The sequence below is a fragment of the Stegostoma tigrinum genome, chromosome 22 (assembly GCF_030684315.1).
Source record: "Stegostoma tigrinum isolate sSteTig4 chromosome 22, sSteTig4.hap1, whole genome shotgun sequence".
Taxonomy (NCBI): Eukaryota; Metazoa; Chordata; class Chondrichthyes; order Orectolobiformes; family Stegostomatidae; genus Stegostoma; species Stegostoma tigrinum.
This window is the reverse complement of record NC_081375.1, coordinates 9,613,510-9,640,775: the sequence shown is the minus strand read 5'-3', so window position 1 is coordinate 9,640,775 and position 27,266 is coordinate 9,613,510. Positions and strand designations below refer to the sequence as shown.

General features: G+C 42.4%; 1 protein-coding gene across 7 annotated transcripts in view; it reads left to right on the top strand.

Annotated features, from left to right (window-relative positions):
* Positions 1-10,830, top strand: part of helz (helicase with zinc finger) — a 279,455-nt gene extending 268,625 nt beyond the window's left edge. For all 7 annotated transcript variants that reach the window (XM_048554824.1, XM_048554822.1, XM_048554823.1 and 4 more), the window contains 2 exons: positions 2,549-2,801; positions 9,009-10,830. In XM_048554824.1, coding sequence (XP_048410781.1) covers positions 2,549-2,801; positions 9,009-9,340 — 585 coding nt within the window. In that variant the 3' untranslated portion in view covers positions 9,341-10,830. The remainder of the gene's footprint in view (positions 1-2,548; positions 2,802-9,008) is intronic.
* Positions 10,831-27,266: the final 16,436 nt, after the last annotated feature.

The following is a 27,266-nucleotide window of genomic DNA, read 5'->3' as shown; positions in this document are numbered from 1 at the left end:
AGAGACTATGCACAAATTCAAGGCTAGCACTTCAGTGCGGTACAAAGGGAGTATTGCACTGTTTGAACTATCACCTTTGAGATCTGTTTTACAGGGAACATGTCTATCATCTCCTGTGCATACAAGAGATTTTATTGGACTATTAGAAAACAGTCCAGAGGAATTCACCTGATTCTTACCAACATTTATCCTTCAGTATGAGCAACAGATAATCTGGTTCATTTATTTAACTGCACTTTGTGGAATCTTTGTGTGCAAAGTAGCTATTGCACAGTAATTATTTTGTGCAACGTGTTCGGACATGTTATGACACACCTCTTGGTTAGATGGGACTTGAACCTAGGCCATCTGGCCCAGAGATCGGGACATTTTCATTACATTACCAGTGCTGTCTGTTGAGTTTTCATACATTGACTAAATTTCAAAAAGTACCATTGGTTGCAATGCTCGTCGATTCATCCTGAGTTTCCAATGAACAATCCATTGCACCCGGTGTGAAAAAGCTTCCTCTACATTGAGGAAACCAAGCGAAGACTTGGGGACCGCTTTGCAGAACACCTCCGCTCGGTTGCAACAAACAACTGCACCTCCCAGTCGCGAACCATTTCAACTCCCCCTCCCATTCCTCAGATGACATGTCCATCATGGGCCTCCTGCAGTGTTACAATGATGCCACCCGAAGGTTGCAGGAACAGCAACTCATATTCCGCTTGGAAACCCTGCAGCCCAATGGTATCAATGTGGACTTCACCAGTTTCAAAATCTCCCCTTCCCCCACTGCATCCCAAAACCAGCCCAGCTCATCCCCTCCCCCCACTGCATCCCAAAACCACCCCAGCCTGTCTCCACTTCCTTAACCTGTTCTTCCTCCCACCCATCCCTTCCACCCACCTCCATTTCCTACCTACCACCTCATCCCGCCTTCTTGACCTGTCCATCTTCCCTGGACTGACCTATCCCCTCCCTACCTCCTCACCTGTACTCTCTTCTCCACCTATCTTGTTTTCGCTCCATCTTCGGTCCGCCTCCCCCTCTCTCCCTATTTATTCCAGTTCTCTCTCCCCATCCCCCTCTCTGATGAAGGGTCTAGGCCCGAGACGTCAGCTTTTGTGCTTCTAAGATGCTGCTGGGCCTGCTGTGTTCATCCAGCTCCACACTTTGTTATCTAGCATACAATGCAAGATTTCTTATGACTCCTTAATGGCATGAGTATCATGCTGACTGCTGTAACACCACGAGGTTTTGTTTAATCATGCTCCAGAATTGTGCAAGAGTTGAACATTGAATGTAGAAACACAAGGCTCTGTACAACAATTGACTCGCAAGTGATTTTACTTCTCACATTACATGAGTTATAAGCAGCTGTGCAGCTGCTCCCAAAACCACCATCACCACCAATAATTTGTTTGTCTTTCTATGCAGTGCAGGTCCACTTTACGTGTTTGATACTTTTAACAGTCGCAGTGATCCCAGAAAAAAATTCTTCAATGAGTGTACATGTACTAAGGTCTGCAAAGTCCATTTTTCATCAAAAATTCTCTCTTAAAAAGCATGAAAGCAGATTGCCCATTTGGCTGGCTACACTCTTTGTATAAATATCATTTTCAGCATGCAACACTTGCCTAATTTATACTGTAGAATTAATTCCCCTTTCCCAAGGGCTGGTTTAACAAAAAGCTGATCGGATGAAAATGCCTTCAAAATCAAATAAATCTTTATTTAGCTATGCCCGATGTCTACTCAGGAATAAATTTTGTTCTTTTTAAATGTGCTGTAAAAACCAGTTATTTCAAAAATGTACATATGATATTTCCTGAACATGTCTAACTGAACTAACAGCTCAGGCAGTGGATAAAAAGAGTTACAATTATTTTTGAAATGAAAGATTCTACAATGTTTGAAAAGTTAGCAGTGGTTTGAATTTAGAGGAATCACTGAAATATAGGAAGGGGGAGAAAGTAGATCCCTTGAAAATCTAGCATTAGTCAGTTTAATGACTTAAAATAAACCTGATTCTTCTTAAACTTAAATTTTTTTTATGGATCTTTAGTGAGCAAATTTTGCATTTTATCCCATTTTTCTTCATCGGCTTTGTCTATAGCTCAAAGGATGAGGGATGCATCTACTCACACACTGTACCAATAGTACTTTTAGTAAAAAGCCAGGAGATTCCAACGGTATTTCACATTTTTTTCCCCTCACTTTCATCCCTTGTTCTCCATTTGCGGGTGATACCACAGTCTTTACACCTGCCCATTTGATCTGGCTCAGATTGAAATCTCTCAAGCAAGAAACGCTCCAGAAAGTACTCTGGATGCTGTCTTGCTTTTTGTTTAACTGCTCTTAATAAATGAAAAGTCACATATGGATAAATTATTTAATCAATCATAAGATTTGTATTTGAGTTCTTTTAACAGTTTAAAAATTGAAATTTTACTAATTGATTATTGGGCTTTTAATAAAAATATATACTGTAAAGTTTTTTTTATCATGTAATAAATGAAGGTCATGCTATGTTATCCTCCTGTTATTACAATTTCCCATACAGTATGAAGCCAGAGGACCAGGAAGGCCTTTGTACCAAAGAAGAATTTCAGCTGGTTCTATTCAAGCATTTCCTGAAGATTCTAGCAATCCTCAAGGCAATCTTAATCAATGTAAGGAGCTTCAAGATCACAGCAGCCATTCGTCATACAACTATACATCTGCAGAGATGTGGGTGAATGCTAATTCTTCGACCGCCTTCCAGAATATTCTCTGCAATGGTTCCAACAGAGCAGTGGCATCACGGGACCCTTTAGGTACAGTAACTTGATCCTAGTGTTCTGAAGTGTTGATGCGTGGACCTACTCATCTGAAAACCGAGTGGTCTTCCCTGTCCTCTTGCTCCCATCTCAAAGAAACTGAGTTGATCCAAGATATTGTGTGCCTTCCCAAGATGTTCTGAAAATCTAGTTAGATTTGTGAAATTCTTACTCGAGTACTACTTGTATTTTTCAAAAAGGTCTCTTGTCATTGCCTCGCACAAGCAACATCAGGCACAAGTTCAAGTTTTGGTTCCATCAGTTTTTGGCCCATGTTATATGAAGTGAGGAGACGCAGAGTGGAAGTGGTGATTCTTTTTTGTTGTTGACCAACACTATTAAAAGGAATGGATCCAAGATGAATAAATGGAGCTGGGATGCAGATTAGCAATAAATTGAAGTTTAATTGAGTAATGAGACGGACTTGAGCTGAAATCTATCCTTGTTCCTTTAGTTCCAACTAGTGTCTCTCAGTCAAAAAGGTCCAGAGATAAAATTGTATTGATGGAATTGTGCTTCAGTGGTTATTCCCAGTGACTAACAGGTAGAAAGATCCCATCAGCATGAATGGTCCTTGTATAAGAAACTGTGTGGTTGGCTACAAGCACCATGTGGAAGTAGGGATAAAGAGAATAGATTAAACACTCTAGGTTTTCAAGAATTATCACTTAAGCTGATCAGTAGAAGTAACAAGTGCAAGCCTGTAAACATGTCAGAAAGGATCTACCCATTTCCCTTTAACAATGAATGGCATTATAATTGCTGAATTCCCCACTGCCAGCATTCTGGGATTTTCTATTGACCAGAAACTGAACTGGACCAGCCATATAAATACAGTAGATACAAGGGCAGATCAGAGGTGAGGAATTCTGTAATCAATAACTTGCTTCCTCACTCCTCAAAGAATTTCCACCATCTACAGGCTGTATGCTGGAACATTCCCCTTGTCTAGATGAGTGCACTCCAACAGCAGTCTTGAAGCTTGATAACATCCAGGACAAAGCAGCCCACTTGATTGGCACCTTCACCATGTTCGTTCTCTCTATCATCAATACACTATGGCTGAGGTGTGCACTATCTACAAGTCTCACCAAGGCTCCTTCACTAGCACCATTTGAACCTGTGATCTCTATCACTTAAAAAGATAAGGACAGCAGGTGCACAGAAGCACCACCATCTGCAAGTTCTGTATTGTACTTCCTTCCCTGTTGTGAAGTTGAAATCTTGGAACTTTCTCTCCCTAAAAGCCCTGAGTGTACCTACCCTACATAGACAGCAGTAGTTCAGCACCACCTTCTAAAGGACAGTTGAAGATTGGATTGCCAGCAATATCCCTGTCCCAAGAAGGAATAGATTTGAATTAGTCAGCAAATTGGGTTTGCTGACATTACAGCTAAATTAAGTTTGAGGTAATTGCAAAGGGTTTTAATCCTTGGCTATAATTTCCATCCCCTTTTGAGCTGTGTTATTAACATTTTATAGGTCAACTCGTAAACAGAGAGGTTTGTAAATTTGGAATAAACTACAAGAGCTTTGGAGGGAAAATATCACAGTGCAGCAATTCCAAGAGGAAAAACTGACAGCCTGAAGTTTCATTGAATCTGCTGTCCTGTATGTCAAAAACTAACATCCTGAAATATCTTTGGGGAAAAAAATTAATTGTAGTGATTTAGCCGGAAGCTGTGAACAATAGATAGAGATCAGCCAAATATAGATTGCCTTCTTCAGAGAATGAAATGAAGTAGAATATCTACAGAGCTATCTAATTATCTCCAATAAATAACCTGCACTTTTCTGTGTCGGCTAATTGTAATAGATGCTATTTGTAATCAAGGTTATTGGAATTTAAAATATTGCATACAGATAATTCAGTAAGGTCTGTATATCAACAAATAAATTGAATTTATGAATAGTGAGGCAAATTATTTTGAAGATAGCAATTGTCTTGAGCAATCTAATTGCTATCATAGGTTTTTGCAAATATAATTGTAGCATGTATTTGGATAATGTTAAACATTATTTCAAGAAAATATCAAGTTCTATACAATAAAATCAGGAATAGTTATTTCCCACAAATTGAAGTAATTTCTATTTTTGGTGAAGGGGATGAAATTGCAGTGAGTTTTACATTCCAAATAGCTGTGGAATATCAGTGCTAGCTGCTTGGAACACCTTGTTTTATGTAAAAACAAGTGTAGGTGATATTAAGGAGCTTTAATTTTCAGAATCTCAGAATTGTTGCAGCTTGTTGGGAGCCATTCAGCTTGCACTGATTATGTTAGCTAACTCCTTTAACGTGAAAGAGTTGAAAGAGATTACAGTGGCCCTCAAAGGTGGGTAATATGCTTGAGCACCTTACCGTTATAATGCTGGGGCCTAGGATTTGAGGCCCAGGTCAAAATCATGCAACAATTTTTCAGCTCTCAATGAAGTCAAGGTGGACTCTCTGAACCCACTTCCAAGTGGATGTTGATTTGATTGCATAAGAACTACCTATGGATCAGTTCAAATGAGGTGTTAAATTGACATTTGTATACACATTGCAGTGTTTATTACAGGAAATCAAGTGAGTTAGGACGTGCTATTAAAAATCAGTTGGGTTCAAAGATTTTTGCCCCATATTGCTAAGTTTCCAAAATCACCCGAATGAGAGTCCAAACACATGATTTGACAGGATGAAGGGGTCATAATTTTATCCAATTCTTTGCTGTGCCCAGCACACGTTGTCATTTCCCCTCACTACAGATCTCAGCTGAGGGGCATTGAGAATAAGTGAGCAAGCAGGTGAATTGAAAGTGACTGCCTTTGACATCAAGGAACCCTGACAAAATTCAGTGGGAATTGGGTGCAAAATGCCTCCACTGGTTGTTGAAGTTGTTAAAAGTACAAAGGAAGATAGTTGTTGTTTGATATCAATCATCTCAGTCGAAGGACTTCATAATAAGAGTCCCTTTATGATAGTTTTCTAGGATTAACCATCATTGACTACTTCATCAAAAGCTGTTTCCTCATAAGGTCAGAATTGGAGATGCATGTTGATGATTTCACAGCAAGCAGCACCATTTGAGACTCAGTCACTGAAGTAGACTGCGTCCAAATGCAGCGAGACATGGACAATATCAGGCTTGGTGTGAAAAGTAACAGGCAATATTCACACCATTCAAGCCCCAGACTGTGTACATCTCCAACAAGAGAGGATCTTAGCACATTTCCTTAATATTCAATGGCATTACCATGCCTGGTACAAAGGAAGCTAGTTATTGTTGGATATCAGTCATCTCAAGTCCAGGACGTCTCTGCCTGAGTTTCTCAGGGTATTTTCCAGGTCCAGCCATCTTCAGTTGCTTCAAAAATCCCCTTCCCTCCAATTTGTTCATCAATGTTTGTTCAATGTTCAGCACAAGTTGCAAGCCCTCAGATACTAAGGCAGCCCTAGTTACTGTTTTGCCCTTAATGTATTTGTAGAAACTCTTTGGACTGTCCTTCACTGTATTTGCCAAAGTTACCTTGTGGCCTGTATGCCCTCCTGATTTCACTCTTGAGTATACATCTACTGGCCTAATACCGCTGTAGGCATTCACTTAATCCCAGCTGTGTAAACCTGACTTATGCCTCCTTTTTTTTAAAACCAGAGCTTCAATTTTCCTAATCATCCCTACACCTACTAACCTTGCCCTTTACACTAACAGGAGCATACTGTCTCTGAACTCATGTTATATTATTTTTGAATGTTTCCCATTTTCTAACCATCCCTTTACATGTAACCAACCTCCCCCCAATCAATTTTTGAAAGTCCCTGCCAAACACTATCAGAATTGGCCTTACTCCAGTTTGAAACTTTTAACTTATTAATCAGGTCTATCCTTTTCCATCGCACTTTTAAATCTAATTGAATTGTGATTGCTTTCTCCAAAGTGCTGTTGTCCACACTTGACAAATTCCTCTCCATCCAACCCCTTAATACTATAACATACCAGTCTATGTCTGCAAAGTTAAAACCCCAACCGTTTCAACCCTATTATTCTTACAGATATCTGAGATCAATTTCTTGCAAACTATTAGGGGGAGCCTATATAGTACCAATAAGGTAATCATCCCTTTTTTGATTTCTCAACTCAATCTCTAGGCATTTTCCTGGGAATGTCCTCCCTAAGTACAACCGTAATGTTATCCGAAGCCAAAAAACGCCACTGTCCCTTCTCTCGCGCCCCCCCCCCCCCCCCCCCCTTTCTATCCTTCCCATAGTATCTATACCCGGGAACATGAAGCTGCCAGTCAGTATCAGAGATAATGGGAACTGCAGATGCTGGAGATTCCAAGATAATGAAATGTGAGGCTGGATGAACACAGCAGGCCAAGCAGCATCTCAGGAGCACAAAAGCTGACGTTTCGGGCCTAGACCCTTCATCAGAGAGGGGGATGGGGGGAGGGAACTGGAATAAATAGGGAGAGAGGGGGAGGCGGACCAAAGATGGAGCGAAAACAAGATAGGTGGAGAAGAGAGTACAGGTGAGGAGGTAGGGAGGGGATAGGTCAGTCCAGGGAAGACGGACAGGTCAAGGAGGTGGGATGAGGTTAGTAGGTAGCTGGGGGTGCGGCTTGGGGTGGGAGGAAGGGATGGGTGAGAGGAAGAACCGGTTAGGGAGGCAGAGACAGGTTGGACTGGTTTTGGGATGCAGTGGGTGGGGGGGGAAGAGCTGGGCTGGTTGTGTGGTGCAGTGGGGGGAGGGGATGAACTGGGCTGGTTTAAGGATGCAGTAGGGGAAGGGGAGATTTTGAAACTGGTGAAGTCCACATTGATACCATATGGCTGCAGGGTTCCCAGGCGGAATATGAGTTGCTGTTCCTGCAACCTTCGGGTTGCATCATTGTGACAGTGCAGGAGGCCCATGATGGACATGTCATCAAGAGAATGGGAGGGGGAGTGGAAATGGTTTGCGACTGGGAGGTGCAGTTGTTTGTTGCGAACTGAGCGGAGGTGTTCTGCAAAGCGGTCCCCAAGCCTCCGCTTGGTTTCCCCAATGTAGAGGAAGCCGCACCGGGTACAGTGGATGCAGTATACCACATTGGCAGATGTGCAGGTGAACCTCTGCTTAATGTGGAATGTCATCTTGGGGCCTGGGATAGGGGTGAGGGAGGAGGTGTGGGGACAAGTGTAGCATTTCCTGCGGTTGCAGGGGAAGGTGCCGGGTGTGGTGGGGTTGGAGGGCAGTGTGGAGCGAACAAGGGAGTCACGGAGAGAGTGGTCTCTCCGGAAAGCAGACAGGGGAGGGGATGGAAAAATGTCTTGGGTGGTGGGGTCGGATTGTAAATGGCGGAAGTGTCGGAGGATAACGCGTTGTATCCGGAGGTTGGTAGGGTGGTGTGTGAGAACGAGGGGGATCCTCTTGGGGCGGTTGTGGCGGGGGCGGGGTGTGAGGGATGTGTCGCGGGAAATGCGGGAGACGCGGTCAAGGCCAGTCAGTATGTTTGCTTTACTTGTTTGGTCCTGTGTGTTGTCTTTAAAGTGAGGAATACCATTCCATACATTCTTCTCCCAAAGTGCAGGTTTTGTGGGTGCCACACTCAATGTACTAATGATAATTTATGACCACAAACTTGACCCTTCACAGGGCCTGCCAAGCATGCCTCTATTCTCTTTTAGGTTCTGGTTCACAAAAGGTGACGGCTTCTCACACTTTGCCCAAGTGCCAGTGCTTCATGTATGAGCTAATGGAGTCTGTGTAATGTGAACAGACTGTTTGGGGTAGGAAGTTGAAGCTTGTCCTTACCTAAGATGCACTGATGAATGTAGAGCCATCATAGCAATATGATTCCCCTCTCTCACCAGATGCATTTAGGTTAACTGGTGTGGCCCAACACCTTTGCAATCACCTATCAGCTAATCAACGTATGGACTTACTTATGAGGCTGTTAGATTTTGTTCTACATTTTGTCATGAGCATTCGCTGACCTAAACATCAGGGGAGTCCACTTTGATTATTAGTTACTAAGACTTGTCAATTTACTTGTTACCAGGTTCCAACTTTAGTGCTCCTGTTAATCTGTCTGCAACATTTAAAACCACTCCACATGAAAGTAGAATAGTACCCAAAAAAGGCTTGTTTTGAGAATGGTGTAAACTTTTCACATTTTGTGGCAGTTTGATTGAGCCCTCAAGCCTTTATACCACATTGATGTCGACCTGTTATGTTTTGATTGCAGTTCAGTCCAAGAAACTAAGACCCCCAGAAGAGCACCTAAAGCCAGAGAATGTATCACAGCTGTCAGCAAACTCGTTCAACTACAATGTGCTCCAGCACCTTGGCCAGTTTCCCCCACTCCTGTCCAACAACCAGATCACAGAGTCCAGCAGCCAGCAGAAAGCAAGTGGAAACAAACCAGTCATGTCGTATGCCAATGCATTACGGGCTCCGCCAAAGCCTAAACCTCCACCTGAGCAAGCAAAGAAAAACGGCGACCCCCTGTCTTTGTTTCAGGAACTCAGCATAGGCAGTTCATCAGGTAGCAATGGGTATTACTCTTATTTCAAATGAAAAAAAAGGTTGTTGCTTTTTAGATTTTAAAATGAGTCAGAACAGTCAGAAATATAGTTTGTTAAAAGTATTCAGAATTTCTGTGACAGAACTTCCTGGAGTTTTTTTGTTTTTGTTTTTTTTGTTTTATTTTGTCAGAAGGGTCTCATCCTGTGTATATTTTACATTACTGTATGTAATTTGTAGTTGATCATAGATTCCTAAATTCAACCTTATTTCTTTCGACAAAAAAAACAAAAAAAAAAATTTGATATGCTTAGGTAAATCTTGTATCAGCTCAGAAAAAAATGGGGGAAAAAAAAAGTTTTTAAGCAGAGCATTAATTTTTGAGTCACTTTTTAAGAATACTTTGCTGCCATATAGTAGCATACAGTGCTGGGGCTTTGTACTAGACATAGCCAGCTTACATGAGGAAGAGGACAACAAAATTTGTTTCATTTCAAGCAAAGTTTCTTTAATAAAAATGTTAATTTCATTAAGAAACATTTTGGTCAATTGAAAGGTTTTACTCTGTGTAAAGTGTTATTGTAAACAAACTGCTTTTAACTTAAAAATAGGATATATATTTGCATAAACATACACATGTATATTAAAATTCAGTTTAGACACAAAGCTTTTACTTTTTAAATAAAAAGGCAGAAATCACTGCAGAAAACATAAGCACACCTTCATCACACACGCTCTGCTTTTTATTTGTTTTCTGGGACAAGCTGACAGCTTTGCTCATTTTACTGTTAATTTGATAGTTTTTTTTAAATTGAATCATGAAGATTAAATAAATCTAGATATGCTGGTGCTTAGTAGATTATTAACTTTTTAAAAAGTGTGAATTTAGTTTAAAAGAAAAAGTTATTATTTGACTTCACTATGCATGTGTAAATGTTTTTAAATCTGGCATTTTTTTCTTTTGAAGGATTACACAACTGTGTTGAACTTCATAGCTTTTATTGTAGTTTTAATTTTGGTACATTATTTGATGTTTACATTAAAATGTGATAACACAAACAAAATTCTAATATTCTAAATTTTTTCTTTTGAAAATACAGTTACGGAGTGGCATCACTTTATTTACATGTTTCTTTTCAAAACACTTCTTCCTCCTCTCCCGACTGCTCCCACGCGCAGAAAAATTATGAAACATTGCTATCAGCATTTTACTGCTATCAGTGAACATGTGCAACTTGAAATATGTTCCTCTTTTGTTTTCAACCTTATAAATACATTTTTGTTTTAATTTGTTTCATTGAAGTTTTATTTCTCTGGTTCCCTTCCGTTTGTTTTCACTTGTATCAGTCCTGATAGTGATTGGGTGACATACTTTTTCAGGTGTTTTCCTCTCCTCCCTCTCTTCCCTCCTGTCCACCACCCCCCAAACCTCTGATTTTTTTTTCTACTCTGGGCATTGCAATAGCTGCTGCAGTCAGGAAATGTGTAACAGTTTCCATCTGCTTTTATTTTCTTTTGTTCAGTATTAAAGTATTTAAATTGGACTTCTTTGTCTGCCTTTTTCTGTAGAATTAATTGAAGTTCACTGCAAGATGGCTTCAGCCTCCATGGTTATGTTAGAATGTACTGTGCATGACGAGCAGGGGTTGCTTGCTTATCATTTTCAAGGATTACATGAATACTTACCACAATGAGCATCTGCAGGAGTTGCATACATGTTTCCATACATGTTTTTAGTAATTCAAGGTTGCTGATACTTATTCTACTAAAGGATTTATTCATGAATACAGCAACAGTGCAACTTTTCAAACAAGCAGGCACACACAATTCAAGCAGAATAAGTCATGAATAAGAAATATTTTTGCACAAATACAACTGAGTTGTTTTGACTTTTATGATCCGTACGTAGCCTATAGAGCAGAGTTTAAAGTCCCCTAACTTCACTCGACAACTGTCTCAAACTATTCAGCATGGCTTTACAGTGGGCAGTATTTTTGATGTTTGTTTCAGAATTGCATTAATTTGTAAAAATGAAATTTGCAGAACTGGAAAATTCTGTACATTAAACTGATATGCAGCAAGTAAAGACGTTCTTAATGTCAACTGTGCAATTAGGAAACATGGGTTTTATTTGGGTACTGCATTTTATTTCAATTGGGTTGCTTGGACTGAGGTGACACATGGTAATGTCACATTCCTTTAGTTTACCGAGTTTACTCAGCAGGGTGAAACCAGCTAAGTTCAGCTTGTATCCGTGGCCTGTAGGAAGTTAGCTAGACCACTGGAGGTGGCTGTGCGATGTTAATGGTTTCAGCACCTTATGAACTCTGTCCAGACTTCTTAGCCCATCCTCAGACAGTACCTTCCAAACCCACGACTACTTACATCCAGAAGGACTAGGGCAGCAGATATATGGGAACACCACCACCTCCAAGAGAGCCAACTGCAAGATGCATGACATTAGCCCTGAGTTTCCTATCTTCCTTTTTTTAAATTTCCTCTTACCATTGTGGAGTAAATCTCCAGCTGAACAATAATGGTTTTTCTAGAATTCACCGCACAAAGGAATCATGTGCATTACTCATGTTTGGCCTTCTGCCTCTTGGGATCATGGACAGTGAAAAGACCATTCAGCTGATATATTATTTTAAATGTAGTTCCAAAAATAACTGGAGCAAGGTCAGTTTTTAACACAGGGCCATTTCCCTTTTTCTTCTGGGTCAAAAAATACAAAGGCCATTCTTTCCATTGTCCCCACACAAGTGTAATCTGGGATGATGTTTACACCATGTCCTTCACACATGCTGTGGAGCTCTTTTTGGAGAGAAATGAGTTTGTAACTCAAACCCCAACGCTTGTTGACAATTGTGCTTTGCATATACCTACACAGAACTAATGAGCCGAAACCTTTCAGTCTGATTGTGTTTATTCTGCTTTATAAGGATTGCATGGGTCGTGAGAGGTCTTCTGTAAAGTAGGAGGGCAAATTTCGGGCTAAGGTTTCATCGCCAGGTATTGTCTGTGGTGTCACTCTTTAGTGTGTGGGAATAACCTTTTGATGTCAAACAATGCAGACATAAGTGACACCTAAAATAGTTATTAAAAAAATGCCAAAATTACCTCAGGGAATACTCTTTAAACACGTGGCTCGACAGCTTTTTAAAAAAATTCCTGCATGGGGCTAGGAATTATTGAATTTAAAGTTCTCAAATCTTGAACATACCAGGATTATTAAATATATGGATCTGCTGTGTCTCCTTGAAGGTAGAAGTCCTTGGAAGTAAGCCCCTTGTTACAAATGGTAGACTGAAAACTTCAGACTTTCTTGTAGAGAGCTCCTTCCCCCTGGAAGAACACAGAACTGTATGCTTTTCATTGGCTGCCTTCTATTTAACTACTTTCCTGAAAGCTGTGACACTTATGTCTATCTTTTTCACCCTCTGTCCCCAAAAATATTTTTCTAAGTTGTGTAGTGGATGAAAGACCAAGTTGCTGTCTCCTTGCATCCACTGTTTGTTTATATTCATGTTTGTATTTGTGTTATGCTTCAGGATGGTGATATACTGAAGGGAAGGGGGTTCCCCATTGCCCGTCAGCTTCAAGCTGGTCAAGCACACAGTGATATATAAAGTGATGCCAGATGGAAACCTTGGTATCCAATGCACTTTTATCTTCCCTCAAAAACAGGATGCAGCTACACACACTGAACTTTCCTTGCACAATTCCAGCAGTTGTGATCATCAGAAACATAATAGATCACAGTCCACCAGGTCTTAGCCTGAGAATGTTAAAGGATATTAACTTCACCAAATTCTATATATAATGGATGAAATGCATTTTTTCTGTGTCTGCCAATGTTCTTCCTAATTTTTCTCTGATGAAGGCAATGATTCCATTGCTGGGGTACAGATTGTTGAGTTCATATTACTCATGTTTGTGTATTGACCAAGAGTATCACCTGGCTGTTGTACAGTGCAGCCTGTGATAGCTCAGCACAGACTTAGTTAGCCTATTGTTCACAGAACAATTTATATTTAACATAGTGAAAATGAAACACAGGGTATTTCAACTGGATTCACCACGTAAACATAGTGGCTACAAGAGCAGGCCAGAAGCTAGGAATACTGCGGCGAGTAACTCACCTCCTGACTCCTTAAAGCCTGTCCGACATCTACAAGGCACAAATCAGGAGTGGGATGGAATACTCTCCACATGCCTGGACGAGTGCAGCCCCAACACTCCAGAAGCTAGGCGCCATTCAGGACAAAACAGCCTGCTTGATTGATACCACATCCATAATCATCCACTCCCTCCACCACTGATGTTCAGTAGCAGCAGTGTGTATTATCTACAAGATGCACTGCAGAAATTCACCAAAGATCCTCAGACATGAACTCTGTCCAGACTTCTATTGACAAAATGATGTTTCTTACATACCTATTCTTATGGGATACTGTTGTGTTACTTAATAATCCTCCAGTGAAATTTTTTTTCTATTCATTTGTGGGATGTGGACATTGCTGGTTGGCCAGCATTTCTTGCTCACCCCAAGTGGCCCTTGGGAAGGTGGTGGTGAGCTGTCTTCTTAAACCGCCTGCTTTCGGTTGACCCGCAATACCATTAGGGAGGGAATTCCAGGATTTTGATCCAGCGACAGTGAAGAAACGGCAATATATTTCCAAGTCAGGATCGTCAGTGGCTTGGAGGAGAACTTGGAGGTGGTGGTGTTCCCATTTATCTGCTGCCCTAGTCCTTCTGGATGTAAGTTTTCGTGGGTTTGGAAGGTGCTGTCTGAGGATGGGCTGAGAAGAAGTCTGGACAGAGTTCGTAAGGTGCTGAAACCACTAACATCACACAGTGGTCTAGCTAACTTCTTACAGACCACGGATACAAGCTGAACTTAGCTGGTTTCACCCTGCTGAGTAAACTCGGTAAACTAAAGCAATGTGATATTCATATTTAAATAATTTTGGCAAGATCCTATCTCTTGTGAATATTTTAAAGTGGCTTATTCCTGTAATGAATGGTTTTAATTGGTTGTTTATAAATTAATTTAACGCTTGTTATAAATGCTAATGGTATATCGTTCCTTTGCAGCCTTACTGGGAATCTGACAATTTGCCAGGTGCAAGTGCAGAAGTATTATTTATAAGGAGTAAATTCCTGAATTAATGCTGCACTGGTCCACTTGTTGACATTCATATTCATCATTTCCGAACCATTTATATAGTTTAGTTAGTTTGACAGCCAGTACAGTCTGGCAGAGCATTGTGCTCAACGTTTAATGCATTTGTTTTTCAGTTTTAAATTGGTCACAATACTCCAAGGAAGCATAGTAAATGCGGAATAATGAAATCAATTGTACCTGAATTATTAAATGGGAATAGACAGTGAAGAGGCAAATGTGTTCCTACATAAATGTCCCCTTACCCTTGGAGCCTCTGGTTATAAAAATAGATAACTCTTAAACAGGTCTGCAAGGGGTTCCTGATTGCACTGTTTAATTTTCTAATTGGCAAATAAATGATGAATGAATGAAGCAGTTCACACCAGCTTAATTCACCCATTCAGGGGGGTCTTGTGGGCCAGTGGTAATGCCCCTACCTCTAAGCTGGGAAGCCTGGATTCAAGTCCTATCTGCTCTAGAAGTATGTAATTTAACATCTCCGAACAGATTGATTAGAAAGTATCTCATCTGCCAATTCAAAAAGACACATAGCCCCCACCCAAATGATTCCAGGGAGTTTGCCTTCATTATAACATCAGTTTGCAACACAGGTATCTTTGACATGGTATGCCTTAGGAGCTTCATCAAATTGAGAGGCCATAGATAGAGAGGGAGATAAAGGTTTGATGGAACATCTTGACAGAGAGGCTCCAACAGAGAGCAGTAATTCCACTCCTCAAGGTTTATTCCACACATTGGATTGCTTGGTAGGATCCTTCACCTCCTTTTCCCAAGTGGAACCAGGTCTTGTGCTGTAGGAGCTCCAACCTGTGGCACTGATGGGCGTGCTGCTGTGCGTCCCCTCTGCTCGCAAGAAAGACCCGGAACTACCTGTTGCCTGCTACTTCAACGCACCACCCTACTCCCTGACCAACATCTCTGTCTCCGGCTTACTGCAGTGTTCCAGTGAATCCCAGTGCAAGCTGGAGGGACAACACCTCATTTTCCACTTTGGGATCCAACAGCCCTCCAGATTCAATATTGAGTTCAATCATTTTAGGGCCTAAACTCTCCCGTGTCCCAGCCCCCCACCCCACACACCAGGCCTTGTTACCACACAGCCTGCCATTACACACCCCCCTGTTGTTAGTCACTAACAGTCCCCACGAACAACTATTCACCCTCCCAGCCAGTTCGTTAGCAACTCCTTTGTCTGTCCAACTGTCTTTCTCTCTCTTTGGGCTCTATCCTATCGTTTGCTCCCTACCCCACCCACCTCCCTAATTTCTGCATATAAACTGATGTTTTCCCAGCCACCATCAGTTCTGAGGAAGGGTCACCAGACCCGAAATGTTAACTCTGTTTTCTCCTCCACAGATGCTGCCAGACCTGCTGAGCTTTTCCAGCAACTTTGTTTTTGTATTGTGATGTGCAGCCACACATAATGGATCTTGGCCCCTGTTGCTGGCTCCGAGGGAATTACCCTGGACATTCAAACATTCTCATCCTCAGAACAAGTTGGAAAGATCCAACTCAGTGAAGTTGTATAGTTACCTGGGAAATGTTAGAGGATTTGAAATCCTACTTCACCACAGTGCCCCTAGCTGCATTTCCCAAGTGGCTGACAATCCCTGAGCTGACCTACGGGAACTGGACCCACCTCCACTGTCCCCTTCCCCCAGGGCCTGATGTGTCCACTGACCCCCTGTGCACCAGATCAACCCCCAAACCACCAGCACCCAACAAACCAACCACCATACCTCCACCTAAACATTCATGCACCATCCCCATGTTTGATTTGCTTTATTCTTGTTCCATGTGCTGAGATACACTGAAAAGTATTGTTCTGCATGCTGAACAGTCAAATCATACCTTACATAAGTTTTAGAACCGATGGGGAATATAGTGTTATGACTGCAGAGAAGATGCAGTGAAAGATTAATTTTAATACATGACAGGTCCATTCAAAAAATCTGATAACAGTGGGGAAGAAGCTGTTTTTGAATCTGCTTGCACGTGTTTTCCAATTTTTGTGTCTTCTGCCCAATGGAAGAGAGTGTAACCAGAGTGTGAGTGGGGTCTTTGATTATGTTGGCTGCTTTCCTGAGGCAGTGGAAAGTCTAGATGGAGTCAATGGATGGGAGGCTGGTTAGTGTAATGGACTGGGCTGCATTCACAACTCTCTGTAATTTCTTGTGGTCTTGGGCGGAGCAGTTGCCTTACCAAGCTGCCATGCATCCAGGTAGGATGCTTTCTATGGTGCATCTATAGAAATTGGTAAGAGTCCTTGCAGACATGATGAATTTCCTTCACCACCTGAAAAAGTAGAGTGCTTTCTTGATTCTTGTTGTATCGATGTGGGCAGACCAGGACAGATTGTTGTTGATTGTCACTCACAGCAACATGATTCTCTGGATCATCCCCACTGTTGATATAGACATAGCTGCCACTCTGATTCCCGAAGGCAATAACATATATATTTTGCTTACGTTGAAGGAAAGATTGTTGACTTTATGACATGCCACTAAGCTGCCTACCTCCTTCCTTGTTGCTATCTCACTGTTGTTTAAAATCTGACAAATGATGGTGGTATCATCGGGAAATTTGTAAATAGAGTTGGAGCTGAAATTGGCCTCACAGGCATGAGTATATCATGAGTATAGTAAGGGGCTGGAAACACAGCCTTGCAGGGTGCCAATGTTGCGGATTATTGTAGAGGAGTTGTGGTCACCTATCTTACTGATTGCTGTCTGTAGATCAGGAAACCAAGAATCCAGTTACAGAAGGCTGAGCAGAGACTAAGGGTTTGGAGTTTGGAGATGAATTGTGTTGGAATTATGGCATTTGAAGGTGGAGCTAAAGTCAGTAAATAGGAAAGTCTGACTTAGGTGTCCTTGTTATCCAGATGTTGCAGGGATGAGTGTAGGACCAGGGAAGTGGTGTCTGCCATGGATCTGTTATGACAGTCAGTGAATTGTCGTGGATCAAGGTAATCTGGGAGGCTGGAGTTGATGTGTGCTGTTACCAACCCCTCAAAGTACTTCATAATGGTGAATGTCAGAGCCACAGGGTGGTAGCCATTAAGGCACGTTGCCTAATTATTCTTTGATACCAGGATGATAGTGATCTTTGCGAAGCACGTGAGTACCTCACATTGCAGTAAGGAAAGGTTAAAGATGTCTGCAAATACTCCCATGTCAGCTGGTCTGCACAGGATCTGAGTGCGTGGCTGGACACTCCATATGGGCCAGTCACTTTCCATGGGTTCACCCTCAGGAAGGTCAATCTGACATCTGTGGCGGTGACTGTGAATATAGGTGCAACTCAGGCTATTTAGGCAGGTGACATCATTTCACTGACTTTCTGTTCAAAATGAGCATAGAACGCATGGAGTAAAATTGGTTAGGGAGGCATTGTTGTCAGCGATACTACTTAGATTCACTTGGTAGACTGTTATGTCACGTCGTCTGTCGTCTGCAAGGTGTTAGAAAGGATTCTGAGGGATAGGATTTCTGACCATCTGGAAGAGCATGGCTTGATTAAATGAAGTCAACACAGCTTTGAGAGGGGTGGGTCATGCCTCACAAACCTTATCGAGTTCTTTGAGGATGTGACTAGAAAAGTTGATGAGGGTCGAGCTGTGGATGTGGTTTATATGGACTTCAGCAAGGCATTTGATAAGGTTCCCCATGGTAGGCTCATTCAGAAGGTCAGGAGGAATGGGATACAGGGGAACTTAGCTGTCTGCATACAGAATTGGCTGGCCAACAGAAGACAGCGAGTGTTAGTAGAAGGAAAATATTCTGCCTGGAAGTCAGTGGTGAGTGGTGTTCCACAGGGCTCTGTCCTTGGGCCTCTACTGTTTGTAATTTTTATTAATGACTCGGATGAGGGGATTGAAGGATGGGTCAGCAAGTTTGCAGACAACACGAAGGTTGGAGGTGTCGTTGACAGTATAGAGGGCTGTTGTAGGCTGCAGCGGGACATTGACAGGATGCAGAGATGGGCTGAGAGGTGGCAGATGGAGTTCAACCTGGATAAATGCAAGATGATGCATTTTGGAAGGTTGAATTTGAAAGCTGAGTACAGGATTAAGGATAGGATTCTTGGCAGTGTGGAGGAACAGAGGGATCTTGGTGTGCAGATACATAGATCCCTTAAAATGGCCACCCAAGTGGACAGGGTTGTTAAGAAAGCATATGGTGTTTTGGCTTTCATTAACAGGGGGATTGATTTTAAGAGTCGTGAGATCTTGTTGCAGCTCTATAAAATCTTGGTTAGACCCCACTTGGAATACTGCGTCCAGTTCTGGTCGCCCTATTATAGGAAAGATGTGGATGCTTTGGAGAGGGTTCAGAGGAGGTTTACCAGGATGCTGCCTGGACTGGAGGGCTTATCTTATGAAGAGAGGTTGACTGAGCTCGGACTTTTTTCATTGGAGAAAAGGAGGAGGAGAGGGGACCTAATTGAGGTATACAAGATAATGAGAGGCATAGATAGAGTTGATAGCCAGAGACTATTTCCCAGGGCAGAAATGGCTAACACGAGGGGCCATAGTTTTAAGCTGGTTGGAGGAAAGTATAGAGGGCGATGTCAGAGGCGGGTTCTTTACACAGAGAGTTGTGAGAGCATGGAATGCGTTGCCAGCAGCAGTTGTGGAAGCAAGGTCATTGGGGACATTTAAGAGACTGCTGGACATGCATATGGTCACAGAAATTTGAGGGTGCATACATGAGGATCAATGGTCGGCACAACGTTGTGGGCTGAAGGGCCTGTTCTGTGCTGTACTGTTCTATGTTCTATAAGCCGAGCCACAGTCAACATGTGTTTGTGTGGTTCGTCTGGGACTCTGGTTTAGTCCGGTATTGTCCCTTGCGACCGCTGATGATTTTGTGAAAATTCTACCTTGATTTCCTGTATGGGTCAGGCAACCGGACTTGAACACCTCAGACCTGGACTTCCAGTAGAGAGTGGATCTTCCAGCACATCTGTGGTTTCTGGTTGGGGAACACTCAGCTTAATTTCTTTGTAACACAGTCCTCTGCACACATGGCACTCTATATAACCCTTTACTGACTTGGCACTCAAGCTCCACAGTCAGGTTATAGACTTACCCTTCCACTGGAGTTGTCAAAGTGATTGTCTTTGCTGCTACACATCTAGTCAGAGAAGAGGATACAGTGACTGCTGGGCGATGGACTCCTCCAATGCTGGTTACAAAGTTTGCTGAACAGGTCTTTGTTTCCAAACACAATGCTCCTGTCTGGGAATTTCCAGTGTAGAAGTCACGTAAATATTATCTGTGTCAATGTTTTTGTTTGATCTCAGGATCCTAAAAAAAGGATTTCTGATCCTGGCTGGTATTTCTGGACTCTCAAGGGGTCTAAACCTGGTTGTGAATGTTGCTCAAGTTTTTCTCGCATCATTTTCAACCAGATCAACATAAATAGCCTTTCTTTTCATAGAATCCCTACAGTGGGGAAGTAGGCAGTTCAGGCCATTGGGTCCGCACTGACCGTCCTACCCCTGTAATCCTGCATTTCCCATGACTAACATGCCTAAAACTGCACATCGCTAGACACAATGGGCAATCTAGTATGGCCAATCCACCAAACCTGCAAACTTTGGACTGTGGGAGGAAACTGGAGCAAATCAACACAGACACAGGGAGAATGTGCAGACTCCACACAGACAGATGCTTGAGGTTGGAATCAAACCTGGGTCCCTGGCGCTAACTGCTGAGCCACTGTGCCACCTGATCATCTTTCCCCAGTATTTTAAAACTTCACTGAAAAGAAGTTTCATTATTCACCTATGTTAGGCTGTGGATTAATTAGTAACCCAGGAAGATATCAGGACACTCCAAGAGGTTGGCATGTTACGTAACCGCCCTTCCCATTTTACCAGGATTCATGGAGCAGAAATTGGAGGTGTGGGGGAGTTGTGTGGAGGTTTTGTGCAACTAAATGTAGTTCTTAAACGAAAGGTTATAATAGTGACTCATTGCTTCTGAAATGCTTCTTTTACACATTTTTAATTCAAGAAACACCAATAATTTTGATGAAGAAATGTCTGTAACCTTTCTACGTGACAGTTTTATAAGTGGAGTGGAGCTATGATACAACTGAGCCAGTCATTGTTGAATAGAAGATCAGCTTAAGATGGTAAGTGTCGGCTCTATCCCTAGACCATTAGTGTTAAGTACAGTAGTTAGGAACATCAGAAATAGGAGAAGGAGTAGGCCATTTGGCCCCTCAAGCCTGTTGTGCCATTCAATAGTAGCATGGCTGATCTGACATTCATCATGTCCACTCTCCTGTCCTGTCCCCAGGACTATTTATCCCCTGACTGATCAAGAATATGTCTATCTCACACTGGAATATACACAAGGACTCTGTCTCCACATGCCTCTGTGGCAAGGGGTTCCAAAGACCCTCTGAGACTTCTCATCTCAATCTGAAATTGATGCAATTTTATTTTGAGACCATATCCTCTGAATCCAGAGTTTGGCATGAGTGGGAACATCCTCTCAATGTTTACCCTGTCAAACCCCTTGAAAATATTATAATAAATGCTTTTATTAACATGAATCAAATTCAAGTCACTGGTTATTGTTAGGCAGTCTGCTACCATGTCCTGAAATTGTGTCAGCTGGAATATTGAATTTTGCATTGGTTCAATGGTCAATGATTCTAGTTTTATGTTATTCATTGCACGGTGTCTTCTTCCATGTTCGCAAGAGGCCATGTCAAGCTGCACCGTCTGGTTTTGGAACATGTCTTACAAACTACCAAAGATCCCAGGTTCAATCCACACTTCACACAGCTGGGACAGCAGACGGTGCAGTGTTTGGCTTCAACACTTATACTCAGTGGTTGAGAAATTGGCAAGGGTTTCCTACTCTTAACATCTATCCTGAGAGTCTAATTGGGAAGTGCATCTAGAAACATCACTGTTCCTCACTGCCTAATAGCCTGCCAACATTGCCAGTCTGCTACCTTACGCATGAACTGTCAGTTGAGTACAGAACTAGATGACTGACTACCACCTGAACAACTTGATCCCTGCAGGATGCATCTTCTGGAACTGAAGAGTGTAAATTTGTAATACTTTTTGTATAAGTCTCAAAACAGGTATGACACTGACAAAAAAAAAATTACCCTCCGCTAAGCAGTTTCCATTTTAATACTTGTGTGGCCACAAACATGGGAGTGAAACATTTAAGTAACCCCCTTAAATCATAATAGAACAACTTCCTACATGTTGCCAGTTTATAAGCAGGAAACTAATAGTGAGTGGTATAGTTGTCACTTTGGTAAGTGAGGGTAAGAGTTACATGGATAGCATGTTTAGCAAGGTGGTCACACCACAGCTCAAGGGACAGGAGGAAACAAGGGAATGGGTGATGATCAAGCAGTCACAAGAATCAGAGAAGTACTGCAGGAGTTCACTGGGGTCCTGCTTTCAAATCAGTTTTCTATTTTGGAAACTCATACATTCACCCTGAAAAAGGACATCATCACAAAAAAGACATATAGAGGTGATGTCCCTTTATCGCTTATTTTATCTATGCACAACATGACCTGATCAAATGGTTGGGTGAAGAGTTACAACCAGTTTCAATCAAATTTTCCATTTATACAGTTGGACGTACTGCTAGACTGGGTCTGCAGCAGGTGGTGAGAGAACCAACAGGAAGGAAAAACATACTTGACCTCATCCTTACTGATCTGTGAGCTGCAGATGCATCTGTCCATGATGGTATCAGTAAGAGTGACCATTGTACAGTCCTTGTGGAGACAAAGTCCCACCTTCACACTGAGAATAACTCCCATCATGCTGTGTGGCACTAGCACCATGCTAAATGGGAGACTTCACACAGATCTAGCAACTCAAGAGTGGGCATCCATGAGGCACTGTGGGCAATCAACAGCAGCAGAATTGTACTCCAGCACAATCTGTAACCTCATGGCCCGGCATATACCCCACTCAATCATTACTATCAAGCCAGGGAGATCAACCCTGGTTCAATGGAGAGTGCAGGAGGGCACGCCAGGAGCAGCACCAGGCACACCTGAAGATGAGGTGTCAAGCTGGTGAAGCCACCAAACAGGACCACTTGCTTGCCAAATAGTGAAAATAACAAGTGATTGACAAGGCTAAGTGATCCAACAACCAACAGATCAGATCTAAGCTCTGCAGTCCTGCCACATCCAGTCATTAATGGTGGTGTACACTAGCGAGTTTTGAGAAGATTTGTAGCTCAGGTTGAGGTTCTGGATGTGAGTTTGCTCGCTGAGCTGGAAGGTTAGTTTTCAGACGTTTCGTCACCATTCTAGGTAACATCATCAGTGAGCCTCCGACGAAGCGCTGGTGTTATGTCCCGCTTTCTATTTATCTGTTTAGGTTTCCTTGGGTTGGTGATGTCATTTCCTGTTCTTTTTCTCAGAGGGTGGTAGAATGGCTCCAAATCAACGTGTTTGTTGATGGAGTTCCAGTTGGAATGCCATGCTTCTAGGAATTCTTGTGCGTGTCTCTGTTTGGCTTGTCCTAGGATGGATGTGTTGTCCCAATCAAAGTGGTGTCCTTCCTCATCTTTATGTGAGGATACAAGTGATAGTAGGTCATGTCGTTTTGTGGCTAGTTGATGTTCATGTATCCTGGTGGCTAGCTTTCTAAACAGATAAATAGAAAGCGGGACATAACACCAGCGCTTCATCGGAGGCTCACTGATGATGTTACCTAGAATGGTGACGAAACGTCTGAAAACTAACCTTCCAGCTCAGCAAGCAAACTCACATCCAGTGGTGTACACTTAAACAACTCACGAGGAGGAGGGTCCACATATATCCCCATCCTCAATGATTGGAAGAGCCCAGCACATCAGTGCAAAAGATAAAGCTGAAGCATTCACAGCAATCTTCAGCCAGAAGTGCCAAGTGGATGCTCCATCTCAGCCTCCTCCAGGGGTACCCACCATTAAAGATACCAGTCTTCAGCCAATTCAGATCACTCCATGTGGATATCAAGAAATGGTTGGAGACACTGGATACTTCAAAGGCTAGAGGCCCTGACAACATTCCAGCAATAGGACTGAAGACTTGTGCTCCAGAACTTGCCGCTCCCCTAACCAAGCTGCTCCAGTACAGCTACAACACTGGTATCTACCCAACAATGTGGAAAATCGCCCAAGTATGTCCTGTACACAAAAAGCAGGACAAATCCAACCCGGCCAATTACCAGCCCATCAATCTACTCTCGATCATCGGTAAAGTGATGGATGTTGTCACCAGTAGTGCTGTCAAGCAGCACCCGCTCAGCAATAACCTGCTCAGTTTGGGTTCCACCAGGGCCACTCAGCTCCTGACCTCATTACAGCCCTTGACATCAGGATTGCATTCAACTGAATGTGGTGTCAAGTAGCCCCAGGAAAATTCGAATCAATGGGTATTGGGGTGGGTTGGGGGTGTGCAAACTCTCCAGTGGTTGGAGTCATAACTGACACATAGGAAGACGGTCATGGCTGTGCGACGTCAATCATCTCAGCTCTAGGACATCTCTGCAGGAGTTCCTGAGGGTGTCCTTGGCTCAACCATCTTTAGCTGTTTCCTCATTCACCTTCCTTCCATCATGAGGTCCAAAGTGGGGATGTTCGCCGATGATTGCACAATGTTCAGTACCATTCATGACTCTTCAGATACTGAAGCAGTCCATGTTCAAATGCTAACAAGATCTGTTCAATATCCAGGTTTGGGCTGGCAAGTGGCAAGTGACAATTGCGCCACACAAATGCCAAGCTATGACCATCACCCATAAGAGACAATCTAACCACTGCCCCTTGACATTCAATGGTGTTACCATCACTGAATCCCCCACTGTCAACATCCTGGGAGTTATCATTGACCAGAAACTCAGCTAGACCAACACAGTGACCACGAGCAGGTCAGAAGCTAGGAATACTGTGACGAATAACTCACTTCCTGACTCCTCAAATCCTGTCCACCATTTACAAAGCACAAGTCAGGACTGTGATGGAATACTCCCCACTTACCTGGATGAGTGCAGCCACAACAATGCTCAAGAAACTTGACACCATCCAGGACAAATCATCCCCCTTGATCAGCACTGCATCCACTCCCTCCACCACTGATGCTCAGTAGCAGCAATGTAGCAAATCCTTCGACAAAAATCCAAACCCATGATCACATCCACCTTGAAGGACAAGGGCAGCAGACAAATGGGAACATCACCATCTTCAAGTTCCCCTCTAAGTCACTCACTATCTTACTTGGAAAAATATCACCGTTCCTTCACTGTCACTTGGTCAAAATCCTGGAATTGCCTCCCTAATGGCATTGTGGACCAACCCACAACAGGAGGACTGCAGCGTTTCAAGAAGGCAGCTCACCATCACCTTCTCATTGGCAACTAGGAATGGGCAAGATGTGCTAGCCACATCCACCAATTTTTTTTTAATTCCTTCACATTTGTGAAGACCATGTGGGGCTTCACATATTATAAGAATTTGGCATCCTTGTGCTCATTTAACGATCCTGGCCTGTTCACCAATGTACCACTCAAAGAGTCAACAGATATTTGCACTGCAGCAATCTAGACCTGCCTCATTTTGTGAATCATTAAACATATGAAATCAGTAACCTGTGCAGTTGAGTTCAGTTTTAACGACACCAAATAGCTGGTTTTGCTATGGGTTCCCAGCTCCTGCGAACATCTTTTTTGGATTCCATGAGAATTGTGCATTCAATGCAAAACCCATGTAACCTCCTTCTCTGTGCATACTTCTGATTTTAAATGAGATGTTTGTAATGCAGGAGACCGCAGCTGCATGCAAGAATTTCCACATGTTTCTTGGATGGGCTCCAACCTACACTCAAATCCAAGTTTGAAATGTAACAAATGAGCTCCCTTTTCTTGACACCTTAGGTTGAGATATTGTCCAAGTGTTTCCTATACTGTTTACCAAAAACCTACTTTCACTGGCCCATGTACACACTGGGATTCCTACAGTGCCTCACATTATAAAATTGGCCTTTTAATTAACAACCTTGTAGATGAGGTTTGAGCCATTTGTTGAACATGCAAGCTTGATTTTGAAAATAGAGCGCATGAAGGCTTTGGGGTAAGAGCTATCCTGTATATCACATAAACATCATGAACAGCCCTTAGGCTGTCATTTTGGACCTGCAAAGCACCCAGTCTTCCAGGATAGATTATCTGAAAGGTTTGAGCACCAGTTGAAGCTCAACGAGTCGTGCTGCTACCATGCTGTAGTATGAGTGGTGTTTGCTTATGACAAGATCCTGCCATCAAGCCAAAAAGACATCTATCTACCACACAAATGCATGTTGTGGGTATGTTAGTTTCAGTACCAATATGATGCCAGCTCCATAGACTGTATTTCCCAGAGATTGGCAGACTATACCAAACAGCATGACCTTTCAGCTGGTTACAACAAGCATGCACTGACAATTCTTATCCAGCCCATACTTTCAGTAGGTCCAATATTAGATGTAAATCTCCAACTGAACAACAAATGCTTTTTAATTCTCAGTGTACAAAGAATTATACTGTCAACCAATTTAGAGTTATCAGGTGAGTTTATCATTGCGCATTTGTGAGAACTGGAAGCTGCATATATTAACATACAAAGAAAGAACATCAAACACACACAAAGTCCTTGCTTCACCTCAACACAATAGGTGCAGCCATTATCTGGTTTATTACTCTGGTCAAGATATTGCCTTATCAGAGTAAGCCTGCCTGGTTTAGATTTTAAACAAAGCTCATGAGTTAACTGTCAATCATCATTAACATCAGCAATCAATGCTTTATGTTGGTATTTCTTGTCCATTGTCCTGATGAGTACAAGATGAAAGCCTTTGACAATTTTTCTTCTCAATTTTCAAGTTCTGTGCTGCCAAACAACTGTCTAACAATTAAATTGATACATGAAATATATCTTGGAAGGAGTGGAGGTCTCATAATTCAGCAAATGTGCATTAGCAAAGTATAGTTTTAACACTAAGGATTCTGTTATAGCTTGCGCTTTTTAAGAATTTGATCAGTTGGGTTTAAGAGGAGCATTCGATACATGAGTGGAGTAGTGAAAGCTCCTCAAGGTTGGTAATTCCAATTGGATGTAACTCAACTGCCTTTCCCTATCACAGAAAGCTGATCAGTGCAAAGCTCAGTGTTTAAGAGACGCGTTTTCACCAGCACAACCTCTACAGATTTCAGGTGTCACACACGCTGCAATCTCAGGGAGATTTCCGGATAAAGGAGGAGAAGGGTAAATTAAAGGGATCAGAGTCATCAATGTTTGTTTGACGCACTGACCAAACCAACCTCCAGGCACCATCCTCACAGTCACCGAAATATTGACTTCGGGGAGATAAAGCCGCGGCAAAAAAGAACAAACCAATTTCAGGGGAAACATTTTCTCAAGAGATTCTTGTGACTCATTTCATGATGGGAGACATTTGGGTACATATTTATTATAGAGGCGGTGATGTAGTTAAAATGCAAGTCTAGTACACGCTTAGATACAGGGAAGCCTCAATAAATTGTACAGCGTCTAACGAACTCCAAGCCGTTTGTCAGACAAATGTGGGAAGTGGCAAATGATACTATTGTCCAATATTGAAGCTTTTGCCCAGTTGTTAAGCTACAGATCCAGGATGTAATTGTCGTTTATTTCAGATTCTCGTTCTCAACTTATATGTCAGACGGTAGAAGATGTTTTTCCTGAATGAGTGGGTTTAAAAACCTCAAAAATATCACTGCGACACAGGG